General features: G+C 52.2%; 1 protein-coding gene across 2 annotated transcripts in view; it reads left to right on the forward strand.

Annotated features, from left to right (window-relative positions):
* The first annotated feature begins 4,296 nt into the window (after positions 1-4,296).
* The window catches only part of MED15 (mediator complex subunit 15), a 36,194-nt gene continuing 13,948 nt past the window's right edge, over positions 4,297-26,542 (forward strand). The window contains exons 1-5 of one of the 2 annotated variants that reach the window (XR_004316753.1): positions 4,297-4,465; positions 15,159-15,246; positions 21,722-21,773; positions 22,904-22,933; positions 23,977-24,189. Coding sequence is in view for 1 of the 2 variants with exons in the window: in XM_032472114.1 (XP_032328005.1) it covers positions 4,398-4,465; positions 15,159-15,246; positions 21,722-21,773; positions 22,904-22,933; positions 23,977-24,189 (451 nt within the window). In the remaining variant the exon portion in view is untranslated. The remainder of the gene's footprint in view (positions 4,466-15,158; positions 15,247-21,721; positions 21,774-22,903; positions 22,934-23,976; positions 24,190-26,542) is intronic. The other variant, XM_032472114.1, reaches the window with a different exon arrangement.

Below are 26,542 nucleotides of genomic sequence, written 5' to 3' on the forward strand. Positions count from 1 at the left end.
ATGATGGAAGACTTGAAGTCTCAACCCAGTGGAAAGTATCTCACAGGAAAAGACCAATGCTCTTGTGTGCAGAACAGCTGGACCACAACCGTCCTAAACAAACAGAAAACAATTAGGAAACTCTTGCAAGGAAATTGGCAGCAAATGGCAAATAGTCTTATTAAAATAAAAAAAAGTCCTACAACGCAGTAAAAGATGTTAAGATTCCAATAGTTAAATGGAAATGAAGATGCATAGTTAACACTCAGAAGAGAACGCGTAACTTAATTGATGAGAGAGAAGCATCAATATCAGTTAAAGTAAAAAATAAAATAGAAATGACAACATGTATCACTTAATATATTTGCAACATAACTGACCAAAAATTATTATGCAGAAGAAATAAGGAACTTTTAAGAATCAATAATTAAAAAGTCAAACAACAAGGTCCTACTGTACAGCACAGGGAACTATATTCAATATCTTAGTATAACAGAATGCAAAAAATTATATATCTACATAAACATATAACTGAATCTGTACACCAGAAATGAACACAATATTGCAAATCAACAATACTTCAATTAAAAAAAATCAGGAAGAACCAGCCAGAAGAATGGTAAAGGTTCTTTATTGGAAACTCACAAAAGAGGAAGTCCCAGTGGGTGTAAACGAAGGAAATAGAGTTCAAGCGCATTAATGATCAAGAAGTGCAGTGCTGCCCCCACATTTTCACACTCTGTTAAAGAAAGAATTGTTCTGACACTTATTCAAACAGTAAGAAAGACTGTTCAGGAGTCTATTGCAATGAGTTTGTCAGCAGAGGAGAGACCAGGCTCAACTCTGAACACAGCAAAGACAGCTGGGGATTTAAAGGTAAGTAGACTGTCAGTGGATGTAAAATTACAAAAATAATACACCGAGGGTAGGGGGAATCTTGCTAAAGTGGCCTAGTAGGATTATCCAAGGTTGGAGATGGGGAAGTTGATCAGATAGCAAGGGTGGAGGATTCTCTCTGAACTGATTTGGCAGAATTCTTTGCTTAGACCAGGCTAAGTAGGCCAGAAACAGGACAGGTGCCCCAGTCAAGGTTGAGCTAAGAAGAGAGCTCAGAGGAGCCTGACAAAAGTTTGGTCAAGGAGAAAGTCTTTCACATGACTATACATAAGATAAATAAAAAATGTGAAAACTAATGTATGCATGTATATGTATGACTGAAACATGCTGTACACCAGAAACTGACACAACATTGTAAACTGACTATAATCAAATAAAAATAAATTAAAATAGCTTTAAAAAAACGAAGACCTACTGTAGAGCACAGGGAACTATACTCAGTTTCTTGGAGTAACATATGCTGGAAAAGAGTCTGAACAGAAAATGTATATGTGTGTGTAACTGTATAACTGAATCACTTTGCTGTACACCTGCAACTAACATTGTACATCAACTACACTTTAATAAAAAATTAAAAAACAAAACAAAACGAGAGAGTCCTTGCCACTATCAACATGGCAAAATGTAAAATAGGGTGAGATCCAGCTTTGGTTGCTGAGGTGCGAATGTACAAATATTGCTGATGAGAATGTAAACTGGAACAGCCAATTTGGAGCTGGTTTAAAAACATGCCTGCAAATTCTTTGACTCTCCTCCCTTCCAAAGGTAAAGCCCAATCTTCCTCCCCTTGAATGTGGGCTTCTAAGGAACAAAATGAGGCAAAAATAAAAGTGTGTGGTCATAAAAGTCATTGCAGTTTCCATCTTGCTGAGTCTGCAGGAAGTGAGCCACCGTGTAGTGGAGATACTCAAGCCGCCCTGAGGAGGGGCCTGCATGAAACTGAGACCTCTCTCACAACCATAACCAACTGGCCAGCCAGGAGCGGGCTGCCCTGGAAGTAGACCCCTACCTAGGCCGTGGGATGGCTGTAGTCCTTGGAATCCAACATCTGCCTGGAACTTCAAGAGAGACTGAGCCAGAACCTGGCTCATCCTCTCCTGAATTACGGACCCACAGAAGTGGGGAAAGATGATAAATGTTTTTTGTTGTTGTCTTAAGCCACTGGGCTGTGGTGTAACTTGTTATGCAGCAGCATGAGATAACTAATGCCTGGAAAGTGGGTCCCGGTGAGACAAGAAGGAAAGGGGCAGAGCACAGCCATCCAAGGAATGACACAGCAATTAACACCAAGATGGCAGAAGATTAAATTCCCAGTAGGCCTTGAGCTTCATGATAAACTCATTGTGATAGATTAGCATGGTAAGTGACACTCCCACAGGCACCACGACTATTCCTAGGCTGACCATAAAAAGTCAAAAAGAGACAAAAAAGAGTTCCCAACTATTAAAAAACTGAACTTATAATCTTAGTTTATCTAAGACACTCACAGTCCTACAGCAACATTTTAAAAGAATGAGAAATTTTACCTTGACTCCTCTTTGAACTACTAAACACAGCTTAATATACTGTAAATCCTATAAGTTTCATGCAAGGTAAGTACGAATCATAACATAAATCAAACCCACCCAGCTAGCTCACTTGGTAGAGCATGAGATTCTTAAAAGAAATCACATCATAGCAGGGCCTCTGCCTGCCTGTCTGTCTGTGAATCTACGTGCCATGCTCTGTTGGCCTTTCTAGAACCATAGTGCAGAAGGTGGAGAGTTGACCTGGGGCCCCTATTAACATGCTCACTTGAGTTGGATGCAACGTCCCCGCTTTTTGTCCAAAAACCCCAGAGATCTAATTTGCCAGAGGATTTGACAGTGAGGACTGGCTGTGCCAATGAAGTTATGAGACCAATGTTTTTCAAAAATCAGTGAACGGAATCTGCATATACAAATACGATATAGGATAAATCGCAGTCATACCTTTCCGATGATTCAGAGAAACATTTAGAGCTCAACTTAAAAATATTCATGATGATTGCGCAACCTTATGATAATATGAATATACTGAAAAACACTGAATTATACACTTTAAAAGGGTAATTTATATGGTATGTGCATTACATCTTAATTTTATTAAATGTGTGAGAGGGATATAGATAGGGCCCTTCTGATGGGCGTGGACTAAGGGGGTTGCCAAGACACAGACTTTCAGAGCCCAAAATGGGGGAGTCCTGGGCAAACCAGAACAAGTTGATCACCCTAGGTACGGAATTTTTTTAAATTATTTCTGGAGCAGAGAGTATATAGCTCAGTGGTAGAGTGCATGCTTAGCATACATGAGGTCCAGCACCTCCATTAAAAGATAAATAAATGAATAAAAACCTAATTACCTCTCCCTCCCAAAAAAAGCCCCCAAAATGTATTTTTGGGAGGATGAAAGCAAAAATGTTTCAAGATGTGAATAGCTCTCTTGTCAATGCAAGACTGGAAATCTGAGGGCAGGAGGGGCCCCTTTGGGGAATGAGCTTACTCCCTCCTCTCCCAATTCGCCCTCCCGCCAAACTCCTGCCTGGGGCTTGGGGACGAGGGGTGGACACAGCCCTTCCTGGGCCTGGTATTTATTGGCATCAGAAGGTGCAGTTCACTCTCTGTGAGGCCCATCTTGGTGATTGTCCATTCAGCATTTGCGGGCCATTTGAGCTCAGGATTTTTGTCACCTGCCTTCCCTCCCCCAGGGCACAGATCAGGCCCCATAGGTTCAATCTGGCAGAACTTTTACCCTCCTAAAAGTATCCTTAGGCCCCCTGCCCCGTGCTTTCCCCGCCGCCGCGGCCATCCTGCTGGCCTTCAGCTCCCTTGCCTCCTCCACCCAGCAAGCCTGTGCGCCCTCCGCGAGCATCTAGGCTATGCTCTCGGTGAACCCGCACGGTTGTGGGGCCAAACAGGAGCCCATGTCTAAAAGGTAACAAATGTGGTTTGGGTTCCTTACATCCCAACCCCTACAAAAAACAGCCATTGGTGGGATATGAGATTACAAAAGTCTAACGGGGAGAAGCACTGATGGAAGTGTCTCTGGTCCCTCTTGGGATGCGGCGCTGGAAGGCAGCGCCCGGGAGGCAGGGCCCGGATCGAGGGGGCACAGTAGGTGCGCACAGCATGTTCGATAACGCTCTGATAAACACTGTCCACGGCATCCGCTTAGACAGCTGGGGCCGCGCGCGGCCTCCCCGAGGGGTACGGGTCCCCTGGACTTGGGGGGCCGGCACACAGCAGGGTCGCAGGCCGTACAGGCACCAGGTGCATCTCCCGACCCCCCGGGCGTCCCGCAGAGCGGCGGGGGCTTTGACTTCCGGGCGCCCGCGGACTCCATTTCCCAGAGGCCCGCGCGCGACTCCATTTCCCACAATCCCTGCCCGCTTCCGGCGCGGCCGAGTCGCTGCCGACGGCTTCCGGGTTTGGGCCTGGCGCTGCGGTTGAGGCGGCGGCGGCGGCGGCCGAGCGGGGCGCGGGCGGTGGGAGCGGGGCACCGGCATGGACGTTTCGGGGCAGGAAACCGACTGGCGGAGCGCCGCCTTCCGGCAGAAGTTGGTCAGCCAAATGTGAGTAGGGGCCAGGGAGGCGGCGCGACCCCCGGCCTTCCCTCAGCCCTCCTCGCGGTGGGGGAGGCGCGGCCGGACCCGCGGGGGACCGGGCGCCGGACCGTTGGGGACCCAGGCGCGGCCCTACCCGCTGTCCGCTCGGTTCTCGGCCTCCCCGGCCGCTTGTTAGCGTTCCTGGGCCGAACTCTGCCGGCCGGGGAGCCCTGGTTTGTGAGTCATCGTCATTTGTGTGCTTGGGAGGGAGACTTGGCGCGGCTCTGCGTCCCACTGCGGACGGACGAGGCCCGGGCCGCCCGTGCTGGCTTTCACAGGTCTGCGCGCTTTGCGATTCCTCCTCCAGAGAAGCGCCCCTGGGTGAGGGCGGGTGAGGGCGGGTGAGGGCGGGTGGAGGGGGCGGATGGAAGGGGCGAGGGACGAGGAGCGAGGGGCGGTGGGGACGAGAACCTTGGGTGACCCCGCCCCAGATGTGGACTTCGCCGGAGGGTGGCAGGAAGAGGCTGTCAGGAAGCGACCTTCGGTCGGGAGGGGGAGTGAGAAGCCGAGGTTAGTGCCTCCTGCCCAGTCTCAGCTGTTGAAGCCCTCGATGCGGCGGCTGCCGTGCGCCCTCGGCTTCACGTGCGGAACTCCCGCTGCTGCGCACCGGCTGCTCGTTAGTTTAGTCTTCTGTTCTTATGGGACTGGCGGGCTGTGCGAGCGGGGATTAGCCCGAAACACCCCTGCCCTCAGGGAACGCACCGCTGCGAAGGCGGAGTTACAATGGGTCTTTCTGCCACCTGAATTGACAGTTTGCTTGAGCAGGCCAGGAGCAGCCTTGTGGGGGAGGGGGGCAGGCGACGAATAAACTGAGTCCTCGGAAGACAAGGAGGAGGGTGAAGGGCCGTAACTGCAAGCTGAGGACGGGGGAAGTGTGAGTGCCCACTGCATCGGGGGACGTCGTGCTAGTCTGAGAGCTCTGGGGTTTGAGGAGTGAGGAGGCTCAGGAGATGATAACGGGATGAGAACGAGCAAGTGCTGACACGTCAGTGGTGGGAGTGCTACGATGAGCATTTGGCCTAGGGCCTGCTTTGAGGTACTGAGAGTTGGGACATCCCCCAGTCCCCGGAGACAGATCAAGAACAGAGAAGAGAGGCCGAGTTAGGCCATTAGCAGCATTTTGAGATCTTGGGGTCTGGGGACCTGTCATTTTTCCTGCCTGTATACCTACTTCTAGAGCACTGCCACGTTGCTCCCTAAAATGGTTGCAGGAACAACCTAGTCAGGCAAAAGATGAGAAAGACCTGTGTTAGTTGGCGGTAGGAACTGAAAGAGGAAGATGATTCCAGAGAAAGGGGAGAGTGAGCAGAGACAGTCCTTGATGACTAACTGGATGGCGGGGGTGGGGTGCGGCAGCGTGGAAGGAAGGAAGTGGGGTGGAGGGCCGGGAACCTCTCCGTGCAGTGCAGGGAGTGGGGGCCTTAGCGCTTGTGGCTCTGGACACTGCTGTGGAACAGTCCAGGGACAATTCTGCGGAGGCTGTAGAATCAGTGCATGTTGTTTTTTTGATGCACTCAGGTATCGATAAATAAAATCTTGAGGATTGGCTCGCTTCAAGGCTCCTGTGAGGAAAGCCCCCAGGGCAAAGATTCCTCTTTGAGGAAGCTCAGAACTTAAGGCTGGGAAGAATGAGTTGCCACCCAAGGAAATGGGAAGGGTGAGGTAGTGTCAGAGGGCTGGGAGGATCATTGAAGAGTCTCTGAGTGGACTGGGAGAACTGAGTGAGCGCTTGTTTAGCCTTCTTCTGTGTCTAGAGAAACTGGGTTCAGATTGCTGCTCATGTATTAGTTTTCTATGGTTGCTGTTGAATTGTGTTGCCTAAAACAGCACATGTTTATTTGACGGTTTCTGTAGATCAGAGGTCTAGGTAGGCCCAGCTGAGTCTTCTGCTTAGGGTCTTAGAGGACTGCAATCAAGATATTGGCAAGAGTGCATTTCTTCCCGGAGGCTCTGGGGTAGAATTGGCTTTCAAGCTCATTCAGGTCACTGGCCAAATTCACTTCCGTGCATTTGTGGGACTGAGGTGTTCTTGTTCCTTACCAGCTCTTTGTCAGCCCAGGGTCAGCCTTTCCTCATTCTCAGAGGCTGCCTCCATTTCCCTCTGGCACTTCCGAAGCGGCCCCTCCAACATAGGTGGCTTCTTCTGCAGCATCTCTGACTTCAGCCAGAAAAAATAATTCTCTACCAAGGGTTCAGATTAGATTGGGCCCACTCGAAAAAGCCGGATGATGTCCCTATTTTGAAGTCTGTAACCTTAATGACATTTGGGAATTCCCTTCTGCTGTATCATGTGGCATATTCCCAGGTTCCTAGGATTAGGGCCTGGGTGCTTTGGGGAGCCCTTCTGCCCACCTCCACTGGATGAGCAGTTTGAAAGGCTGTCTGCCTAGCATCATGTGGGTGTTCTCAGTTCTCAGATTCATCTGTTTTCTCTCCAGGGTTCACTTTGAAAGTCGTGATTCTCGGTGCCTTGATTTATTGCTTTCACAGGGTTAGAAAAGCAGATCTGGGTTAAGGCACCTGACACGTTGTTAATTCTGACTTCTTCCAGTGTTTATGCTGTTGTTTAAAGTTGGCCATCTTGGGAAATGTTTTGAACCCAAGAATTTGCGGTTGACTGAGGGAAGAAGGAGAGCATAGTGAAGCATCAGGAGGTTTCAGCGGGAGGGTCAGCGCTGGTCACCGGCTCCATCTTCACCTGGCCTACTGAGAGAGCAGGGCTACAGACCGGCTCCCGGCCCCCACTGAGCAAAAGCAGTTTTGAGTGGGGCTGGTTCTGAGGGCCTTCCACTGCCTGGCTGAAAACCACAGTGACTCTCTTTAACAGGAGAGCAAAACTCCAGGTGTCCCACTCCGCACCCCCCGTGCCTCACCAAGGCCAGCCTCTCCTCCTACCCGCCTCTCAGATCTTTCAGCTTCTTGAGCATTCCAAATTCTTTCTTTGTTCTCTCCCCTTAAACAGTTTACAATCAAGTATTTAAGGTATTCAGCAGTGAGAAGAAATCCCCCCACTGTATTCACGACTAGCTCCTTTTCTTCTTTTATCAAATACTCAAGAGCTTTTTCTGCCCCTCTGCCTAATGGGGGTCACCCTTGCTGGTATCTTGTCTGCCAGCCCCGTTGGGATTCCTGTAGGACCCCCATCCTATGAAGCATGGTGCCTGGCGTGTAAAACCCGTACTGAGGAGTGCAAGGGTGTTTTCTTGGAGGAGATGTCGCCCTCACACGACAGTGACCTGCTTTGCCTGTGCCCATGTGCACTGTGCAACTGGAGCCCGCATTCTCTCCACTTGTTAGCTGATGACCTTGGATACTTAGCCCTTCTCGGTCATCTCCCTCATCAGTGCAAAGGCGGGGGTCATCTGTCTCACAGGGATGGTGGGAGGGAAAAGGAAGAGACCTCCACCCTATCCCCAGCAGAGGACTTGGGATTCAGTGATGCGTCCCCTGACACTCTCCTGCCCCCTCTGGGGCCCTTGCAGGAGTGGGAGCCTTGGGGAGTGGAGGGGGAACCACTGAGTCTGTTAGGGGGATTGATGACACAGGAGCCTCTGGAGAGGGTCCTTGTAAAACTGTTGGTGGGTTCAGATGGGCTCTTTGTTGAACATCCAGTCTCCCAGAAGGACCCAGGAGTGCCCCCCTTAGGGCCCCTGAGCTGGTCTCTGGGGCCCTTGGGCCCACCTCCTGGGATGGTTGGGTCAGTGTTGGGCACATCTGGTCGGTTGGCTCCTGGAGAACCAGCCTCGCACCTGACAGAGACGAGGTGAGCAGTGAACGAGCAAAAGGACCCCTAGTCATTCCTCCCCAATTCTTCACAGGTTTTCTGTCATCTCATTCTTGAGGCTCTTATACCTCCCACCCCTCAAAAGAGCAGATTGCACGCTTAGGCAATGTGAAGAAATGTCTATTGGACTGAACAGGGGACGAGACCTGGGAGAGGGCAGCCCCAGAGCAGGGTTCTAGTCAGGGCCAGAAGGGCTAGAGGGAGCCTGGCGCCGAGTGGGGCAGAGGTCAGCCTCCTCTTCGGGCTAAGCCACCAGGGGAGGTGTGAACTCCAGGTTGGGCACAGAGGAGATGCCGAGACTTTGGCCTAGACCTGAAGGAGAAGTCAGTACTATTTAGCCAGAAACAGAATAAAGCAAAGCAGAAAAGCAGCAGGGAACAAACAACCAAACAGCAGCCTCAGGGGTCTGGAGAGGTCTTCAGAAGGACGTCACGTCTAGATCCTGCCTGTGGTTTCTGGGCCCTCCCACAGGCAGAAGCCGTGAGCCTCGGCCCACCCTTCTCTGGGGCCCAGGCCCTCAAGTCCCTGTGCCTCCAGTGGGATTCTGGACCTTGGTTCCAGTGGGGAAGCTGCTGAGAGCACGCTACTCCCTCCTGAGCCACCTGTCGTCCGTCCACACTGGGCTGATTACTGTGTATAGCCCCCCCGCCTCCCCCCCACCTCGAGTGTCGGGGGCTCAGGGTCCTGCTGGTTACCGCCAAGCCCTGGTGGAGCAACTGGGAAGTGATGGGTGAGATATAGACCCTTCGCTCTACTGCCTCTGGGCCAGACGTTAACGTGACCTGAGGGGACGCGAGCCCTCAGTCATCCAGCTTTGTCCACGGCAGCTGACATGTGGGGGCGGCTGGGCCGAGCCCTCCTGCAGAAGGTGACTCAGAGCTCACCCTGCCTGTGGGTGCGTTTGTTACTCCCGTGTGAGAGGAGGAAACAGGCCCCATTACTGACAGTTACACTGCACGTTACAGAGCAGTCCTTGCTGACCAGAGCCCCACCAGAAAGGCCAGCGCCTTTTAATCAGAAAGAGCCATCACACCTCTTTTGGGGAAGGGAGAAGGCAGCTGCTGGAAGTTAACCTGCGCCAAGTGCGCTGAGAGCGCCAGTGGGAGGAGCCTGCTGCTATGTTAGCAACTCCTTGCAGGTCACTGGGCCCCAAAGAGTGGCTGGCCCACTTCCAAGTCCCTGCTGATCTTTGGCCTTTGCACAGGCCCCAGATGGCCCCACCAGCATCCTTTTGTAGGTGACCCCACCCACCCACAGCTGCTACCTTTGCATCTCCCTTCCTGGCCGGAAGTCTTCCAGCTGTTACTGCCATTCCTGACCAGGCAGCTGTGGCTGGTCCAGGACCCTATTGGGCCTTCCGGGTGGGAAGGCCTGCGACCACGTGATGATTCTCTTGCCACTGTTGTGAAGGGCTGATGGTACCTGCCCCCTGGAAAGTGTTCCTCAGGGCAGTGATCTTGGTTACATTCCCAGAGGGGACCTCTTTGAAGGAATTCTGATGGATTTTTTAAAATTCCAAATAGGAAGTTTGAATCATGAAACCAAGTAGTACAATTTAGAGATCCCATGCCTGTGTGTTCACCACTCAGCTTCAAGCGACACTCTTGCTTTGTGAGCTCCACCCTCTGCCCCCAGCTACTCTAATACTCAGAATGTTCGCGCCGCTGTCTACCACCTGTGGATGCCTTCTCCAGGCACCTCTACACAGTCATCTCATGTGCTTGAGGTGAGCGTTTTATTTCCTCTTGTTAAAAGTTCCATTGTGGCCTTTTCCAGACATTCACTGAGGTCCAAGTAATGGGAAAGTGTGGTTTCCCAGGTACTGGGAAAGTTAGCATCACATGGCCAGTGTTTCACCCATCCCTCCCTGCTCCTCCTGGACTGTTTTCAACCACTTCCCGGATACTAAATGACTTTGACTGTCAGCACTTGAGTGCAGATCTCTGGAAGATAGGGCTTTCCTCCTCTCAGATATTTCATGAAATCATGGGAGGTAAGCATTTTAATATGCTCTTGGGTTGGGACACACTCAGGATTGGAACAGGGCCAGCCACAGCGGTCCTAGGCCTGGAGCCTGGCCTGGACAGGGGTCGCAAGGTCGCTCTAGCACCCTGGTTTTGTTGTGGCCAAACCAGCAGATCAGAGAAAATGAAGAAGCTCGTGTAGTCTTCAGTAGCTCAAATGATGACATGCCCTTCTTTTTTTTGTTTGTTTTTTTTCTGCTAAATATCTTATTTTATTTATTTATTATTATTATTTTTTAACATTTTTGATTGAGTTATAGTCATTTTATGATGTTATGTCAAATTCCAGATAGAGCACAATTTTTCAGTTACACATGAAAATATATATATTCGTTTTCACATTTTTTTCACTGTGAGCTACCACAAGATCTTGTATATGTTTCCCTGTGCGATACAGTATAATCTTGTTTATTTATTCTGCATATGTTTGTCAGTATCTATAAATTTTGAAATCCCAGTCTGTCCCTTCCCACCTCCCAAATATTTTATTTTTAATTATAAAATATTTCAAATACACGAAAATGTGGGAAATAATATATCCAACAGCTACCCATCAGGATCATGTTTTTAAAAGTCCTCTGATATAATTAAGCACAATGATTTACAGAGAACAAAGACAATGGTCTTACTTTGTTTTCTCTCTTTAATTGACGTACAGTCAATGACAGTGTGTCAATTTCTGGTGTACGGCACAATGCCCCAGTCATGCATATACATACATGTATTTGTTTTCATATTCTTTTTCATTAAAGGTTACTACAAGATATTGAATATAGTTCCTTGTGCTATACAAAAGAAATTCGTTTATCTGTTTTTATATGTAGTGATTGATTGCAAATCTCGAACTCCAAAATTTATCCCTTCCCACCCCCTTTCCCTCCGTAATCATAAGATTGTTTACTACGTCTTCGAGTCTATTTCTGTTTTATAGATGAGTTCATTAGTGCCTTCTTTTTTTTTTAATACTCCACATATAAGTGATATCACATGGCATTTTTCTTTCCCTTTCTGATGGCATGCATGCCCTTCTACCAGCAGCAGGGTCTTCTCTGGGCGTGGTTCTTGCACTGATCTAGGAATTGAGAAATATTGAACATGGAGCTTACTTAAACCAACAGGAGTGTGAGGAGCAGCCATTTTAAGTCTCTTGTGTTTGTACGATTGAAGTATCTTCCTGCAAGACTAAAATACGTCTCCTACATGTGGGTGGATGGTTAAACACTGAAATACGTATTTTTATCTTGTTAAAAAAACACTTTTGTGTGCTTTTAAAAAGTCAAGGAATGGGACGCAGAGGTGTGCTGATGCAGAACGGAGGGAGTTTGGGGTCTGGGATATATGTGTTAGGAAATGTGTTTCCAGATGCCGCAAGGCCGAGGCAGCTGAGCTGAGCTGGTGGCTGAGCTGTCCAGGCCTCAGTACTTCCCACCTCAGAGGTGAATCCCCCTGGACGCTGGGGCAGGGTGGGGAGTAGACCACCGAGATGGGAAGGCAGGCGAGCTGGGGAGGACGGGTGCCTGGGGAGCTGTGGGACCCTCGTGGGTCAACGTCGGTGGGGGCCGCCAGCTTTGGTCCCCAGGCTGACGGGGTGGGAGGGGCTGGCCTTTGTGCTGTGGTCTTCCAGGGGGTCTGTGCGCAGTCTGGAGGTACATTTTGTCATTTCATTTTTACTCTGTCAGATTAACATTTGCACAGAGGTTTTAGAAGTCAGGAAATGAAGAGACGGACTAGGGGTTGTGGTGGTTCCCTGGGTGGCGCATCCTCCCAGTGGCCCTGGGCTCTCCTCTGCCTAGCTCCCGAGTCATCGGTGAGGAGTTTGGGCTTCTGGTGACACAGCTGTTCTCTCTGCTTCTCCCACCTTCTGCCAGTGGGGTACCTTCTGGGTGAATTGACGAGGAAGCCTGTGTTTTCAACCTGCACGGACGATGTTCACAGCTGAGCATAGGGTGTTCTGTGATGCTTTTTACCCCTAACAAAAAACTGCCTTCTTAAAAATGCGCCTTCTTTTCTGTGTGCCTGTGGCTGGGTCTTCCCCTGACTTGGGTTATCTCGCACTCAGTGCTGCCCCCCTGGCTGACCTCCCATCTGGGGCCTCAGGGGCTGTGGCGGCCCGGGTGGGGCCCCTCTCCATGCTGGTCTCCAGAGTTGCTGGGCTGTGGGGGCTCTTGTTTCCCATACCCTCGGCTTGCTTTGTGGTTCATTTCTTCGTTCTGCCAGCTTCCAGGAAAGGGGCTCGAGGGAGTCTATAGTTTCTGGAGGCTGCGTGGCCTTGGATGCATGTGGACCTCTAGGTGGGAGGTGCTCCCTACATAAGAAGCCTGTCACCACCCGACCCCAGCCCCTTTTCCCCGCTGCTGTGGGGACGCCGGTGCTTCTCCTCTGGTGCTTCTCCTCTCGGAGTTTCAGGGCGGCTTCCCTCACTCCCGCAGCCACGTGATGGTCCAGGGAAAGTTCCTCAGTCGTTTCACGGGAGTCTCAGCCCCTCCAGCCCTGTTCTGGCTCCCCCTCCCCGCCTTGGAAGCTGCCCCCCTCTGGCCCTCGTCTCCTTTTCTTCATCTTGTACATCCTGTCACCTGTGTCTGCCTTCTAGCTCTGCTCTCTGGGAGAGTTCTTCAGTTTTATCTCGGACCTTTCACTTCTAACATTTAATATGCTTTTATTTGTAAGAACTTTTTTTGGGGGGGGTAATCTGATTTTTCTGGTTTTATAGCATCTTGTTCTTGTTAAATGGATGCAGTGTCTTATCTGTTTGGATAATAAAGATAGTTTCTTGATGTTTTCTTCCTTCTGCAGAGTTTCTTTTGGCTCCAGATGACTCTTTTCTCTGGGGTCTTTGTCTGCCATGTTAGGGGGCACTGAAGACAAGTGGGATCAGACATTCAGGTTCAGTCCCTCCTTCCAAACTGGAGGTTCAATTAAATAAAAATTTAATTGTATTTTTAAAATGAAGTTGTTGCAGGGAGCGTATTTACTTGGATTGTGACTTAAGTGAGTACCTCACCCATCTTGTGGTTCTGTTCTTTTCAGAGAGGACACCCATCTTACGTTGGAACCTGTGTGTTTTTTGTTTCAACTGATCCCTTATCATCCTCCTCTCCTAAGAGACTATAATAAACCAAAATTACAGAGTGAAATGTAGGTCCTTCCTGAATTGGAGATATGAGACCCGTAGACGTGATAAGAATCAGTCAAAGTGGTGTTTCCCTCCCAGGGCCGATGTGGCGATTTGCTCTCCTGGTCTGTCTTCACTTCCTGGCCCATCCTAGGCGGGCTCATGGGATTCCTTGATGCCGGGGCAAGCCGAAGCTTTAGGCTGGCCTCATCCATGGGCTGCCTGGGTCCAGCTGGCACCTGGGGAGATGGGAACAGTTCTCTCTTGGGCTGGCCTGAGCTGTGTTTTACCAAACAGACAGCACCCCAGGCTGTGCCACCACCACAGGAGCTCGCCAGGCCGTGGCACAGGCCCTGGGGTTGGGGGAGAGGGGCAGGGGGTGTGCCACCGAGGGCCAGACACCATTTCCTTATCTCTCTGGTTGGTGGCTGATAAACATGTAGTTAGGAATCTTTTTTAAATCTGGTGAAAAATCTGGCCAAGGTGTCTGCTTTTGGTGACGTGCTTGGGAAAGCTTCCTCCTCCCAGTGTTGGACATGTCATCTGGTGCTGTTGTGATTTGGGAGCTCACACCCACACCCGCTGCAGGCCCCTGCCCCAGGTGGGTGAGCAGACTGCACACCTGGCAGCACCTTACCAGGAAGTGGCCCCTGGGGTTGGGCAGAGCTGGCAAAACCTCTCACCCGTGAGAGTTCAGTGGGTTGATGGGTGTTGTGGTTCCCAAATCACGGCTGGTTTCCTCTGGGCGGAACGTAGGTCTTGGGCTGTCTCTTCCTCCAGCCAGGAGGCAGGGGTTCCAAGCTTGTGTTGAATGAGTTCTGTAGCACTGTGGTGGGCAGCACCACTTTCTGTTTCTCATATGTCAGTACAGATTGACCCATCTCTTAGCACTTGGCCGCCTCTTTGGGATTTCTTTCAGTATCACAGATGTGGTCCTGCAGCCCGTGCTCACACTCCTCCTGTACCCAGGGTGTGCGTATGTATGGAGCCATCAGAAAGCTTTCTGGCAGCAGCCGGACTGGAATTCCCTGGGGTGAGGTGCTGGGAAGACAGGCAGGGAGACCCATCCTGGGGTTGTGAGTAGATCAGCCAGACCCTGGAACCCGAGCCTGGGATGCCCCTCCCCTTTCTTACAAACGCACGCCTGTCCTTGTCTTCATGTGGGGGTGTGCTACCCAGTTAGCTGTGTGCACGGCTCTCTCCCTGCGGAGTGCTCAGATTCCATCTCTTACTGTAGCGTGTTGGCATCAGTGTGCTGTTTCTCCTGCCCCAGCTGAAAGTTGCTGAGATCAGACTTGGAGAATCTGCGTGTCCAACACTGGGACCTTTGCCTTGGGAGGGGCTGAGAGATGACTCGCGTGGCCCCTCCATCTTACAGAGGAAGAGTCGGAGCATGGGTCCCCTTGCTCTTGATGCCAGAGTTGGGTGGGGACCCAGGTCACTCAGGGCAGGAAATAGGCCAGCAGGCCATTCATCTGCCTCTGTGCTGGTTGTGAGCAGTCCCTGGGCCTGGCCCCCTGCCCGCTGGAGCCGGGGAGGCCGCCGTTCCTGGTCCCCACCTTCGTGGCCCAGCCCTGCTCTCCTCTGCTTTGTGGCCTTTCATCGCTATCCTGAGGGCCCCTCCCTCATGCCCCTCCTGGACCTCAGCCAGGCTGGGGAGCCAGCCTGGGGCAGCTGCTGTGAAGGCCTACTGGCCAGGAAGCCCGTGTGTGTCAACCTGTCTTCTCCTTTGTGTTCCAGCGAGGACGCCATGAGGAAAGCTGGTGTGGCCCACAGTAAATCCAGCAAGGACATGGAGAGCCACGTGTTCCTGAAGGCCAAGACCCGGGTAAGGCCCTGGGGCAGTCCGCCTGCAGGGATGGGGACAGGGTACGAGGCAGGCTCTGGATGCCTCCACCCAGGCAGTGAGGCTGGGGGCTGCACACTGTCAGAGTGCACACCGTCAGCATCCTCCGCGGCCCTCTGTGGGTCCTCCTTTGGGTCCACCATGTGGATGTGTGTATGGGAGGGATGGGGTGGGCACTTAGGATGCAGGCCCAGCCTCTGACCTCTGCTGGCACCCTCCTTCACGGCTGGGTGCTCTCCCGCCCCAGCTGCTCTTGTTGGGGATGCCGAGTGCCCTGAGTAAGAGTGGGCTCTGGCCTCAGGCTCAACCCTCCCTCCTGGGGGTCTCACCTAAGCCCCACGGAGCCCTGACACTTGGGCCCAGAGGGATTCCTGTCCCCTTTTGTTAAATGATAAGGGTGATGCTCATGGCGGGTGAGGGCTTGAGTGAGGACCCAGATGGGGGAGCGTCGCAGGTGGAGAGGTGGCGGAGGGTTCCCATGTGAGCTCTCTTGTGAACTGGGCGGGCTTCACGTGACCACCCCCTTCATCCGTGTGTTCGCCTGGGGGCAGAGCTGGTGGAAGTGAAGCAGAACAGGCCTGGAGATGCCATGTGGCCTGTCAGATGACCCAGCCTGTGTTCTGCACCCACCCTGCCGCTCATCGGGTCAGCACTGTGCACCTCCTAGTGCCCAAGTGCAGGGTTGGGGTTCTGGGACTCACTGTGTGTCCAGAGTTAAAAGCACATTCTCTTTGTGGCCCTTGGCTACTGGTTTAGGTAAATGAACTGTCAAGTCAGAGAGAGGTCAGCTGGGGAAATCTGAGCATGCTCTGAACGTGTGGATGAGGTGAACATTTTTTGAAATGGAAAGGTAGGGATTTCTGGCCCGAGAAAGCAGAGTGCAAAACAAGCCTTCTGTGTGATCTGGGCTTGGGGTCAGAGTTCACGTGAGTCCGGGTGGGTGCCCGGAAGAGCTACAGGAGTATGTGGACCGAGGTGGGCAGCTCTGTGCCGGGGACGTAGATCAGCATTGTCTTCTTTCTGTAATGACTTTACTGAGATCTAATTCGTACACTGTATGATTCACCCATTTAAAGTGTGCAGTCCAGGGGTCCTTAGTACAGCCATCACCACAAGCAGTCTTAGAGCATTAGAGCATCTTAGAGCCTTGTCTAGAAGAAACCGAGACCCGATAGCCCTCACTCCGCATCTGCCCTTAGCCCTGGGCAGCCACTTACCTGCTTTTTGTTGCTATGGATTTGCCTGTTCTAAACTTTTTGTGTAAATATAATCGTTCAGTATGTTTTTGTGATTGGCTTCTTTCATTTAACATAATATTTCCAGTGTTCATCATGAACTGTGTACTTTATTTATTCCTTTTTATTAACAAATAGCATTCCATCGTATGGATTATACCACATTTTATTTATCCATTCCTCAGTTGATGGACATCTTGAGTGTTCCCACTTTTTGGCTGTTACAGTAATGCTGCCATGAACATGTGTGTACCAGCTTTCCGGGTGACACATTTCCATTTCTCTTGGGTCTGTACCTGGAAAAAGGAATTCTGGATCATGTGGTGACTCTGTGTTTAACCTTCGGAGGAACTGCCAGAGTGTTTGCAGAGCAGCAGCACCATTTCCCATTCGTGCGTGGAGTGACGAGGGGTAGTCCCTCCACTCCTCGTCAGTACTTGTTACTGTCTTTTGTATCAGAGCCGTTGTAATCGTTGTGAAGTGGTATCTGATTGTGGCGTTGATTTGCATTCTCTGATGACTCATTGTGTTTATTTGTCATTTGTATATTTTCTCTGGAGAAATATTTATTCAGATCCTTTGCCCATTTTAAAATTGGGTTGTTGGTTGTCTTATTGTTAGATTGTTAGAACTCTTTATAAATTTTGGATTCAAGTCTCTTATTAGATACATGATTTGCAAATATTTGGGGGGATGAGATAAGAACTTTGAGGGTTTATTGAATTATTTAAGCTTTTGAAATGCGCAGCTTGTTGGTCAGTATTGTTTGTTGTCTGTGGCTTTATAGGGAACTACCCCAGATGTAGTGGCTACAGAAATGAGTTGCTGTTTCTCCAGATCCTGTGGGCCAGGGTTGAGATGCTGGGAATTGTCCCATTGGCCACTTTGCTGGTCTCACCAGTGACTCTCAGACAGCCACATCCAGCTGGGAGCTGCGCTGGGCAGGAGGTCCAGAAAGGCCTCACTCACGTGTCTGAACATTGGCTTTCTCGATGTGGCCGCCACTCAGTGTCTCTGGCAGTAGAGCCAGGACTTCCGCATGGCCTGGCGGCTGGCTTCCAAGTAGGGGGAGTGGAAGATGTCAGTCCCCAGTGTCCTCGAGTGTCACTGGGTGGGAATGGTCTCACCTTTGATGTGCTGCAGCCTGTGTACAGGGAGGCAAATGGTCGTTGGCTGCCGTCTTGGAGACAGGCCACCACAGAGACCCTCTTGGCAGAAGGAGGTAAACTCCTCTCCTAGGGGGCACCTAGCAGCTCAGCAGCCCCCCAGAGCCTTCACCTGGGACCTTCTTCAGCCCCTACAGCTCACCTTCATAACTGCAGTCTCATTTCCTTGAGTCAGGCTGGTTCTGAATCCTTCCCTTCAAGAGGAGGCCCTGACTGTTGGGAAGAGAGGTATTTCTAGAAAGGTGTGAGGATGTCCTGGGTCATTTTTGGAGAGACAGACATACTGCGTGGGCACTCTTGTCTGATGTCCAGCTCCTTGGTCCTGCTGGAGCCCCTGAGGAGCGGGTGCCCTCCGTGCAGGAGGCCCTTCCTCTAGGGCAAGACTCTGGAGGGACTCTGCAGGCAGGTGGCATCCTGGACATGCTTGTCACCAGCCTCTCCTACCTGAGACCCCTTCAGAGTGACTGTGAAAGGACTTCAGAGGTGGAACCTGGAGCAAGGGAAAGGGTCGGAAAGAGTGATTTCTCTGTCTCTGGACCTGGGGAGGGGCTGGGAGGAATCCTGGCAAGCTGGTGGATCCAGAGGTGTCCACCCTGAGGGAACCTGTGGCTCTAATGGGCATGTCAGGCTGCCTGATGTAGACCCCAGGGCGAGGAAAGCCTGGAGTGCTCTTGTGTAGAAGAACTCGCTGAGTCCACTGCCCAGTGTGCTGGCACTGCAGGCAGAGCCGTGTCCATCCTGTCACTGGCTGGCTCCACGCCTAGGGCCTGGGCCTGGGCCCCCCTGTAAAGTGATGTCCCCTTGCAGGGTCCCATGAAGCAGGCACAGTACCGCTCTCCCTAGTTTGCAGAGGGGGAGGCTCAGGTACACAGAAGCCAGGTGACTTGCCCAGGAGGTCACCCAGCCAGGTGCAGGTGAAGCTGGGGGCCCCCGGGTAGTCTGGGCTCAGCGCCTGCACTCTCAGCCCTGTCCCTCTCTTCCTCCCGTCTGGCAAGGTGACAGACACCCACTTTAGTTCCTGCAGGTGGGACTCCTCTCTGCCTGAAGGAGACAGAGGGAAACAAAATCAAGTGTTCTTGGTAGGGGGGTTGCGATAACAGCCACTCTAGGCCCTCGCGCCAGCCTCCTGAGGAGTCGGGGAGATTTGGCCTCCGCCAGAAGGGAGCAGCTGAGGACCTGGGACCTGCGTGGGCACGGCAGCAGCACGGGGAGAGGCTTCTCACAGTGTTGGCTCATCGCTTGGTTGTTTTTAAATGAAACTTACCTTGTACACATGCCAACTCTTTTGCACATAACATGGTATCATATGAAAGTTGTGCATGTCTCTGGTTTACAGTGTAGATGTGACATGTAGACCCGAGTCCCTGTAGTGGGGGGCGGGGTGGGGGGCCCAAGGTGAAACTTGGTCCAGGGAGGCTGAGAGCATCAGAAATGGGAAGCTGCCTAGAGGCTAATAAAGAGGAGGACCTGAGCTGCCCAGCAGCCGGCGGGAGTCACAGGGCAGGAGCACTGCCGGGAAAGGAGGAGGAGGCTACGCCTGTCTGGTACAGAAGACGCTGTCCTCCCTTCAGTCTTTCTTAAGGACTTCGTGAGCCCCGGGTCAGGCTTTTGACTGAATCTGAATACATCTTCTGCTGTCCGCACTTAATTGGAGCCAGATATTGGAAGAGAAAAGCACAGTTATATCCATTGAAAAATGCGAATACCTGAAAAGGCTACATTTTCTTTTCTTTGGTGGGGGAGGTCATTAAATTTATTTATTTATTTTTTAGTGGAGGTACTGGGAATTGAACCAGGACCTCATGCATGCTAAGCATACACTCTACCACCGAGCTATACACTATCCCCCGACTAGCATTTTCTTGACAGCTGCTGGAATCTGCTGGAAAGGCCTGGATGCAGCCGGTTCCTGACAGGTCCAGGGGCCCTTTTCCTGCCCCTGCTCTGTCTGAAGGATGACCTCCGGGACTCCTCCTGCACCCCCCAACTCTGGTCAGCGTGCTTGCTCGGAAGCTGCCTTGTAAATGCTGACCCTTTGGTTTTCAGTAGCTCTGTTTTTAGGAGCACATACTGAGCATCCTTTATCAGCATGCTGTCTAGTCCTCATGACTTTCTCCAGTTGACCAGTGAGGTGTAGGGCAAGTCAGTGGGGGCACGGGGTGCTAGATTGCTTTCTCCTTGCCATCTAATTTTTTAATTGAAACTGGGTAAGGAGCCCATTGTCATTTTTTTATTATTCATTTTTGTATGTCTAAAATAATGTATAAAAATAAAATGTTAAAATATGTGAATCACAGCACAGTGCTTATCAAAGTTCCTGTGTTGCTGAGAACACTGGCTCTGGAGTGCCTGCTCTGGGACTTGGTATATTTTTCAATATGTGGAGAAAACTTAAGACTTTGTAGAAACTAACAAGTCCCATGCCAGGGGAGGTCAGTCAGGCCGGGAGGAAAGCAGCTGGCCCTGGGGGTCAGAGTCGCCCTCAGTGCAGACCTATGGCCTTGGCAAGGATTTTGGAGATGTATTTAACCCTCAAGAACTCCCTCAGTGGCAGTGTGACTCCCCATGCCCACTTCTGTCAGCTGATCACTCCTGGGCACCCGGCTCAGAGCAGCCTCAGCGGAACTGAGGATGCCCTCTGCCTGCCCAGCTCAGAGAGCTCGGTCCTGGTTCGGTGCCAGGGGCTTTGGGAACATGGCCCTGAGCCCCATTCATTGTACCTTGTGTTGGAGTAACTGTGTCTGGCTGCTTTTTCAACCTGCGTCCTCCTGTTTCACTTTTTATGAGAGCGTACAGAGCTCAGCAAATTCTCCTATGGTTTCTCTGACCTCAAAGATGGCCCAAGGCCTTAACGAGACATCAGACATTGAGCTGGCCAGCCCCTTGTCCTCGACCCCCTGTCCTTAGCCACCTTGTCCTTGATCCCTTGTTTCTGGGCTCGTGCTATCCCCTGCTTTTCTTGCCCCACTTGCCACCCTGCTCTCCTCCAGAGACCAACCTCATCAGCTGACCTGGGGGGCCCTCTCCCAGGAATGGGTGGGGGCCATGGAGGGTTGGGCATGTTGGCCTTCCTCCCCTGGGTCCCTTTGCTGCAGCAGAGCCTCCCTGCCCTTCCTCTGTACCTGGCCTGCGGCCGCCCCAGGCCTGTATCCGCCAGAGATGAATTGGGGCTGGAGGATGAGAGAGCGTGCTTCCCTCTCTCCTGTAGCTCCCCTCGAGGTGTTCTCACGATGGTTCACTCTGTCCCTGGGCTTGTGGGCTGCCCAGTGTCCTAGCACAGGAGCTGCAGCTGGTTGTCCCGCCAGCCTGCTGTCCCTTGGACTCAGGGTCGCAGTGACTTAGGAGGGGTGTGTGAGCAGGTGGGGCTGAAGGCCCTGCCCTCTGCCTGCTTTGCCAGGACGGCCCAGCATCTCTGAAATAAGATTTGATTTATAAACATCCCTTCGTTGACCTCAGGACAAACTCAAAGTAGTGATTTCCCTGAAGTAGATGTCCTTGGTTACAGCAAAGACAGTTCGTGGAAGGCAGGCCTTGTAGGCTGTTCCAGAGATGTGGCTTCCAGAGCCCAGAGGGCCCTCAGTGGTGGCCTTCACCTGCCTCCCCTGAGTGGCATTGTGCCTTCCCCTCAGCTGTGCAGTAAATTTGGATCAGCACAGGGCTTTTAGCGCAGCCTGGCGCTTGTTCAGATTTGCATGCGAGCACGACCTCAGCAGTGAAAAGCAACAGGCCGGCCTTAAAAGTGAACGTGCTTTGGTACAATTAGAGCAAAGACACTGCAATGCGTGTGCCCTCAGGCCCTTCTGAGGAGTGGGGTCCTGAGCCCCACACGGCCCTGGCTGGGGTTCCCAGCTTGCAGGGAAGCAGCAGCTCCTAGGGCCTTGTACCTTCTTGGTTTTCTGTTTGTGCCTTTTGTTGGCCTGCGGGAGCCTCGCACGGAGGCCTGTCTCCATCCTGGGAGGGGGCCAGGCATCGCCCTGGGGAAAGGCCTCTGCTGGGGGCAGAGCAGAGTGTCTCTTCGCCATCTGGGATTAAACTGCTTCCTGTTTTTACTTTTAGGACGAATACCTTTCCCTCGTGGCCAGGCTTATTATCCATTTTCGAGACATTCGTAAGTAAACTTCACGTCTCTGGGTGGTGGTGGTCGGCCGCTGGGCCCGAGGTGGGATGTCTGTGAGCAGCGCCTGCTTCTGGGAGGCTCTTCATTGCTTTGCATTGGATTCCACGTCTGCCATCCTCCCAGAGCATCAGCCTCAGACATGCTGATTTTGGCGTCCAAGCGGTCTAAACCGGATTGCTCTTCCCGCCTGTCTGTTTATTCTCCCTTTTCGAAGGACTGCTGCTTTCATCCCTAGGCCATCCTTAAGTAAGCAGAGTCCACCCTGAACACTTTCTTCCCTAATTGTTTTTGTTGACCGGGGGAGCCTGGACATAAACATGTGTTACTGTCAGGCTGGAAGTTTCTGGGGCCAGCTTCTCCAGGGCCGTCCCTCGCTCCCTGCCCCGTGAGATGCGCAGGGCCACTGTGCTCCTGTCCGCCAGCCTGCAGCCCTGTGGCTCTTCAGAGCTCCTGTGTCACTGCAGCCAGGGTCGGGGCTCAGTGGTCTTTTGTGTTGGGCCTATCTGTGTGGACACTGTGTTCCTGAGTGACCGCGGTCTCTCAAGGACACCAGCCTCCTGGGCACTGTGGGGTTTCCACCCTGGCTCCTCCCTCCTGCCTGCATTTGCGTGACCACGGGAGACAGCTCTGCCCCGCTCCCCACGCAGCCAGTCCATGGAGCTGCTGCTCCTGTGGCTGTAGAGGCAGCTACAGCCTGAGTGTCAGTCATCTCCCATGGAGGGAGAGAGTCCCTGCGTCCCTACGGGCTGTTGCTTCTTTCCACACTGACTTTTTACTGGGTTGAAGCCGGGACCTGGGAGGGATGGGGCCCAGAGCAAGCCTCTGCCTGGGGCAAGGATGCAAGGCTTGGGCTGACTGTGGGTGCTTCTGGGCCTCTTTCCCAGGCCTCCTTGTGTGTCCATGCTGCAGGGGGTGGGACACACGCACACATGTGTTCATGCACATGTGCACACACATTCTGAAGCTCTGAGGTATGTTTTGTCTAGTTTCTAGGCAGAGTCAGCTTAGTTTTAGCAAATGACGTCTGGGCGAATGCCTTCAGAATTGACTTAGCATGGAAGTATGTGGTTATTTAAAACTTTGTTTACTTTGGTTTTTTTCTTTTTTTTTTTTAAATATAGATAACAAGAAATCTCAAGCTTCTGTCAGTGGTAAGAGTTTTTCCTTTTTGAATGAAAGTTTTTCCCAACTTTGGATCTGGGGTGGCAGGAGTGACAAGGTGGATGCTGTGTGTGCCTGGGATTGAGCTGTCTCTAGAGGAAAAAGTTTCTGGAAAGACCCTGGTTCCGTGGGAACCAAGAGCTCCTGGCCCTCCGCCCACCTTCCTCCCAGCACCACCCCTCCCCCTCCACCCAGCAAAGAGGATGAAGTCTCATGATTGCTGAGATACTGTCCAGAATTATGGGCTCTCTGGAGAACTGTTATGGTATATTCAGTGTAATGATCTGTGGTGGTAATTCTCAGAGAATAGCTATGAATTCACTTTCTCATGTTACAGAGTTTCTTTGTAAGTTAAAAATTATTATTCAGTTTTTAATTTCAAGCGTTTATCATATGACAGCCCTGTTTCTTTAGCCCTGGTCTTGCCGAGTGAGCAGCCAGTGAAGGCGTTTAGCATATCCAAACAGCCAGCTAAACTGCAGCCTGTCAGGCAGGGAGCTGCCTAGCCTGCTGTCTCTCCATAGGCGGCGGAGCCACAGGGGCCGGGTGCCCAGGGGCCTGGGGGCATGGGCAGTGATTGTCAGCCAGCTGGCCCAGGGTGGCCAGGGAGACCCCTCCTGCTCACTTTCTCTGGTTCTTGGGGTTCTTACCTGAAAACTGCTTCTCTGCGGGGTCCTGCCCAGACTTAGCAGAGGTGGGCTTCTGAGGTACAAGGGGACTTGTAACCTCCCTGGGAGAAGATCTGCCCCTGCCCCTGTGAAGAAAGACCCTTGTCCCGCGTTTTCTTTGAAATTCCCAGCTGTGTGTCACCCAGCTGGAGGGCAGGGCTCCGGGTCCAGGAGAGTGACAGGCACTCCAGTGTCCTGGCCGCTGGCGTGTGGCAGGCAGTTGTGCCAGGGTTTGGGGGACTCCCAGAGCTCCGGCCTCTCCCCGCCTGGGGCGCGGAGGGAGTGGAGCCTGGAGGCGGAGGTGGTGTGGCTCGGGGAGGCTGCCGGCCGGCAGAGCCTGGGACGCTGTGCCCTGTCTCCTGCAGACCCAATGAACGCGCTCCAGAGCCTGACGGGTGGGCCCGCCGCGGGAGCTGCTGGAATCGGCCTGCCTTCTCGGGGCCCAGGACAGCCGCTGGGCGGGATGGGGGGCCTTGGCGCCCTGGGGCAGCCGATGCCCCTCTCGGGGCAGCCACCTCCAGGCACCTCAGGGATGGCGCCCCATGGCCTGGCGGTTGTGTCCACAGCAGCTCCACAGAGTAAGTACCGCACTGCTCAGAGAGGCATCATATTCCTTTGCTTAGTAAGGTGTGGGTGAGGAGAGTGGGGAGAAGAGTCCCAAAAGGGTTGGGGCGCTGAGGCCCGCTGGCCCTGGGCACAGCAGTGCGCTCAGATGGGGGCAGTTGGCCCGGGACCCCTTTGTAGGGGCTGTGCTCTGTAGTCAAGATAGAAACAGTTCTGTCTCGGTGTTTGCAACCACAGTGTTGTCAGAACCCCTGGACTCCAGCCTGCCCCAACCTGGGGACTGTCCCTTCCCGTGCTTCCCTGGCCCCTGCCTGCATGGCTGTGGCTTGCTGCCAGATTCCCTTTCTGCAGGAGGCGCCTGGCCATCCTTGTGCTTCTCTTCCCCAGTGGTAGGTGGCATCTTAGACGTCACCGACACATGGAGTAACCCTCCCCACAGTTGGCAGGCACGAGGCACCCATCCGCCACCACCATGGGTGGTGCCTTCCCTCCAGCCCTGAGCCTGGCTGCCACTGGTCAGCTCTCTGCCTCTGTAATTGTCACTTTGCCGATGTTACATCCTGTGGAATCATACAGTATTTGACTTTCTGAGATTGGCTGCTTTCATTTGGTGTAACACTCTTGACATCTCCGGGTTGCGCTGGAATTTGTTCCTGTGCACTGACGAGTGGGCCCCCTGGACTGGCTGTTCCGCGTTTCCCTGTCCACTCTCCCTTGAAGGGCACTTGGGTTGCTCAGCTGTGACAAGTAAAGCCTCTGTGGCCACTCGTGTACTTGTGCTTTCTCGCATGCTCCTGTCGGCCACCCCTCGCGGGAGCCCAGGGAAAAGGACAGTGGCTGCCCGCCACCTGGCACAAGCACTGAGTGCTGTGCCGGGTGTCCTGGTGTGCCGGCGCTGCCTTGTGCCTTGCTCTGTCCTCGCGCCCCAGCCGCCCCTCGTCCCTTCTCCCTGTGGACGTCTTGCCATCTGACCACTCGCCCATCACTTGGTTCTGTATCTGAGCTCCGGTGTCCGTCTTGTCAGGGCACACACATACACGCACACATGGGGCGGGATGCTCAGAAGTGTCTGCTCTGGCTCCTTCCGTTATACTCTGGTGCAGTGGTTGAATTTCTTTTCATCACAGACGTAGCTTTTATAATAAAACTAGTTTAGAACGTATTAGTTTCCGATGCTCCCATGGTTTGTCTTGCAGTCTCTCCCCTAGGACTTTGTCAGTTCAGGGCGAAGCTTTGGTCAGCTGCCTGCATCCTTCCTGGTTTGACCTTGGACCAAATCCTGTTTTCAGCTTCTGAGGTGGGGGTTGCAGTGGGTCTCTGCTTTCATGTCCCGCTGCCGCTTCTACCAGACACCCTCCTGCCCTGCCTGTGACCGCTTGCCACCTGGTCTACCTGAAACAGATGTAGTGGCCCATTGGGTGCCTGCTACCCCTTTCTGACACCTCCACACACTGCTGTGTGATGAAGGCTGCTTCAGGCCTTAGTGTCATGCCCCTAGAGGGCAAGTCCTGGGTCAGAGGTGGCCAGGGCTCTTGAAGGGCAGTCCAGAACCCACTGTGCATCTCAGGTGACCTGGGTTAGTCGCAGGAGGCACACTGCGACTGTTGGAGAGGCTGGGGTTGGGATACAGGGTTGGAAGCCACACTTACTTTTAACCTCTATGCGTGTTTGTTTCTAGATGAATTTTAACATCGTGTGTGTAAAACCAACTTTAAAATAAGCCCTATTTCTGGCTATTTGATAGACTGGGGGCTGAGGACCATCCTCCTCCTGACATAGCCATTGTTAGACATGGCCTTGGGGTGCTTAACCAAATAAAGCCTGGAATTCCAAGTCAGTGAGCCCGCATCATGCATGACCATGCAGATCTGAAAAGTAACCAAGTAGAACTTGCAGAAATGAGAAATAAAGTTATTGAAAGAAGAAAAGTGTGGATGAATCAACAGGTAATCAGATATAAAGCCTGGGACCTTCGCTAGATGGTTTTTTAAGGACATACTCTTTTTTATTTTTTTCTTCACCATTTCCTCTTACCTCTCAGACCATCCTTCCCAAGATACCAGGTGTAAATGGAAGGAGAAACATTTCCCACATAAGGGAGTAAACACGCATAAATCTAAACCAGTGATTGTCAGCGATTCTGCACCCTGTGGGGGATTTGGCAATGTTTGGAGACATTTTGGCATTACATCAGGGGTGCTGCTGGCAGCCAGCGGGCAGAGGCCAGAGGTGCCATTGAGCTCTTCCGTGCATGGATGCCCCCCCACAGGGAATAGCTGTCTGGCACAAAGTGTCAGGAGGTTGTAAATCCACATATAAACAAAAATTATCTTAAGATAATCCTCAGAGCTCACCTCCTCTCTTTGC

This window comes from Camelus ferus, chromosome 32, assembly GCF_009834535.1.
Source record: "Camelus ferus isolate YT-003-E chromosome 32, BCGSAC_Cfer_1.0, whole genome shotgun sequence".
NCBI classification, from domain to species: Eukaryota; Metazoa; Chordata; class Mammalia; order Artiodactyla; family Camelidae; genus Camelus; species Camelus ferus.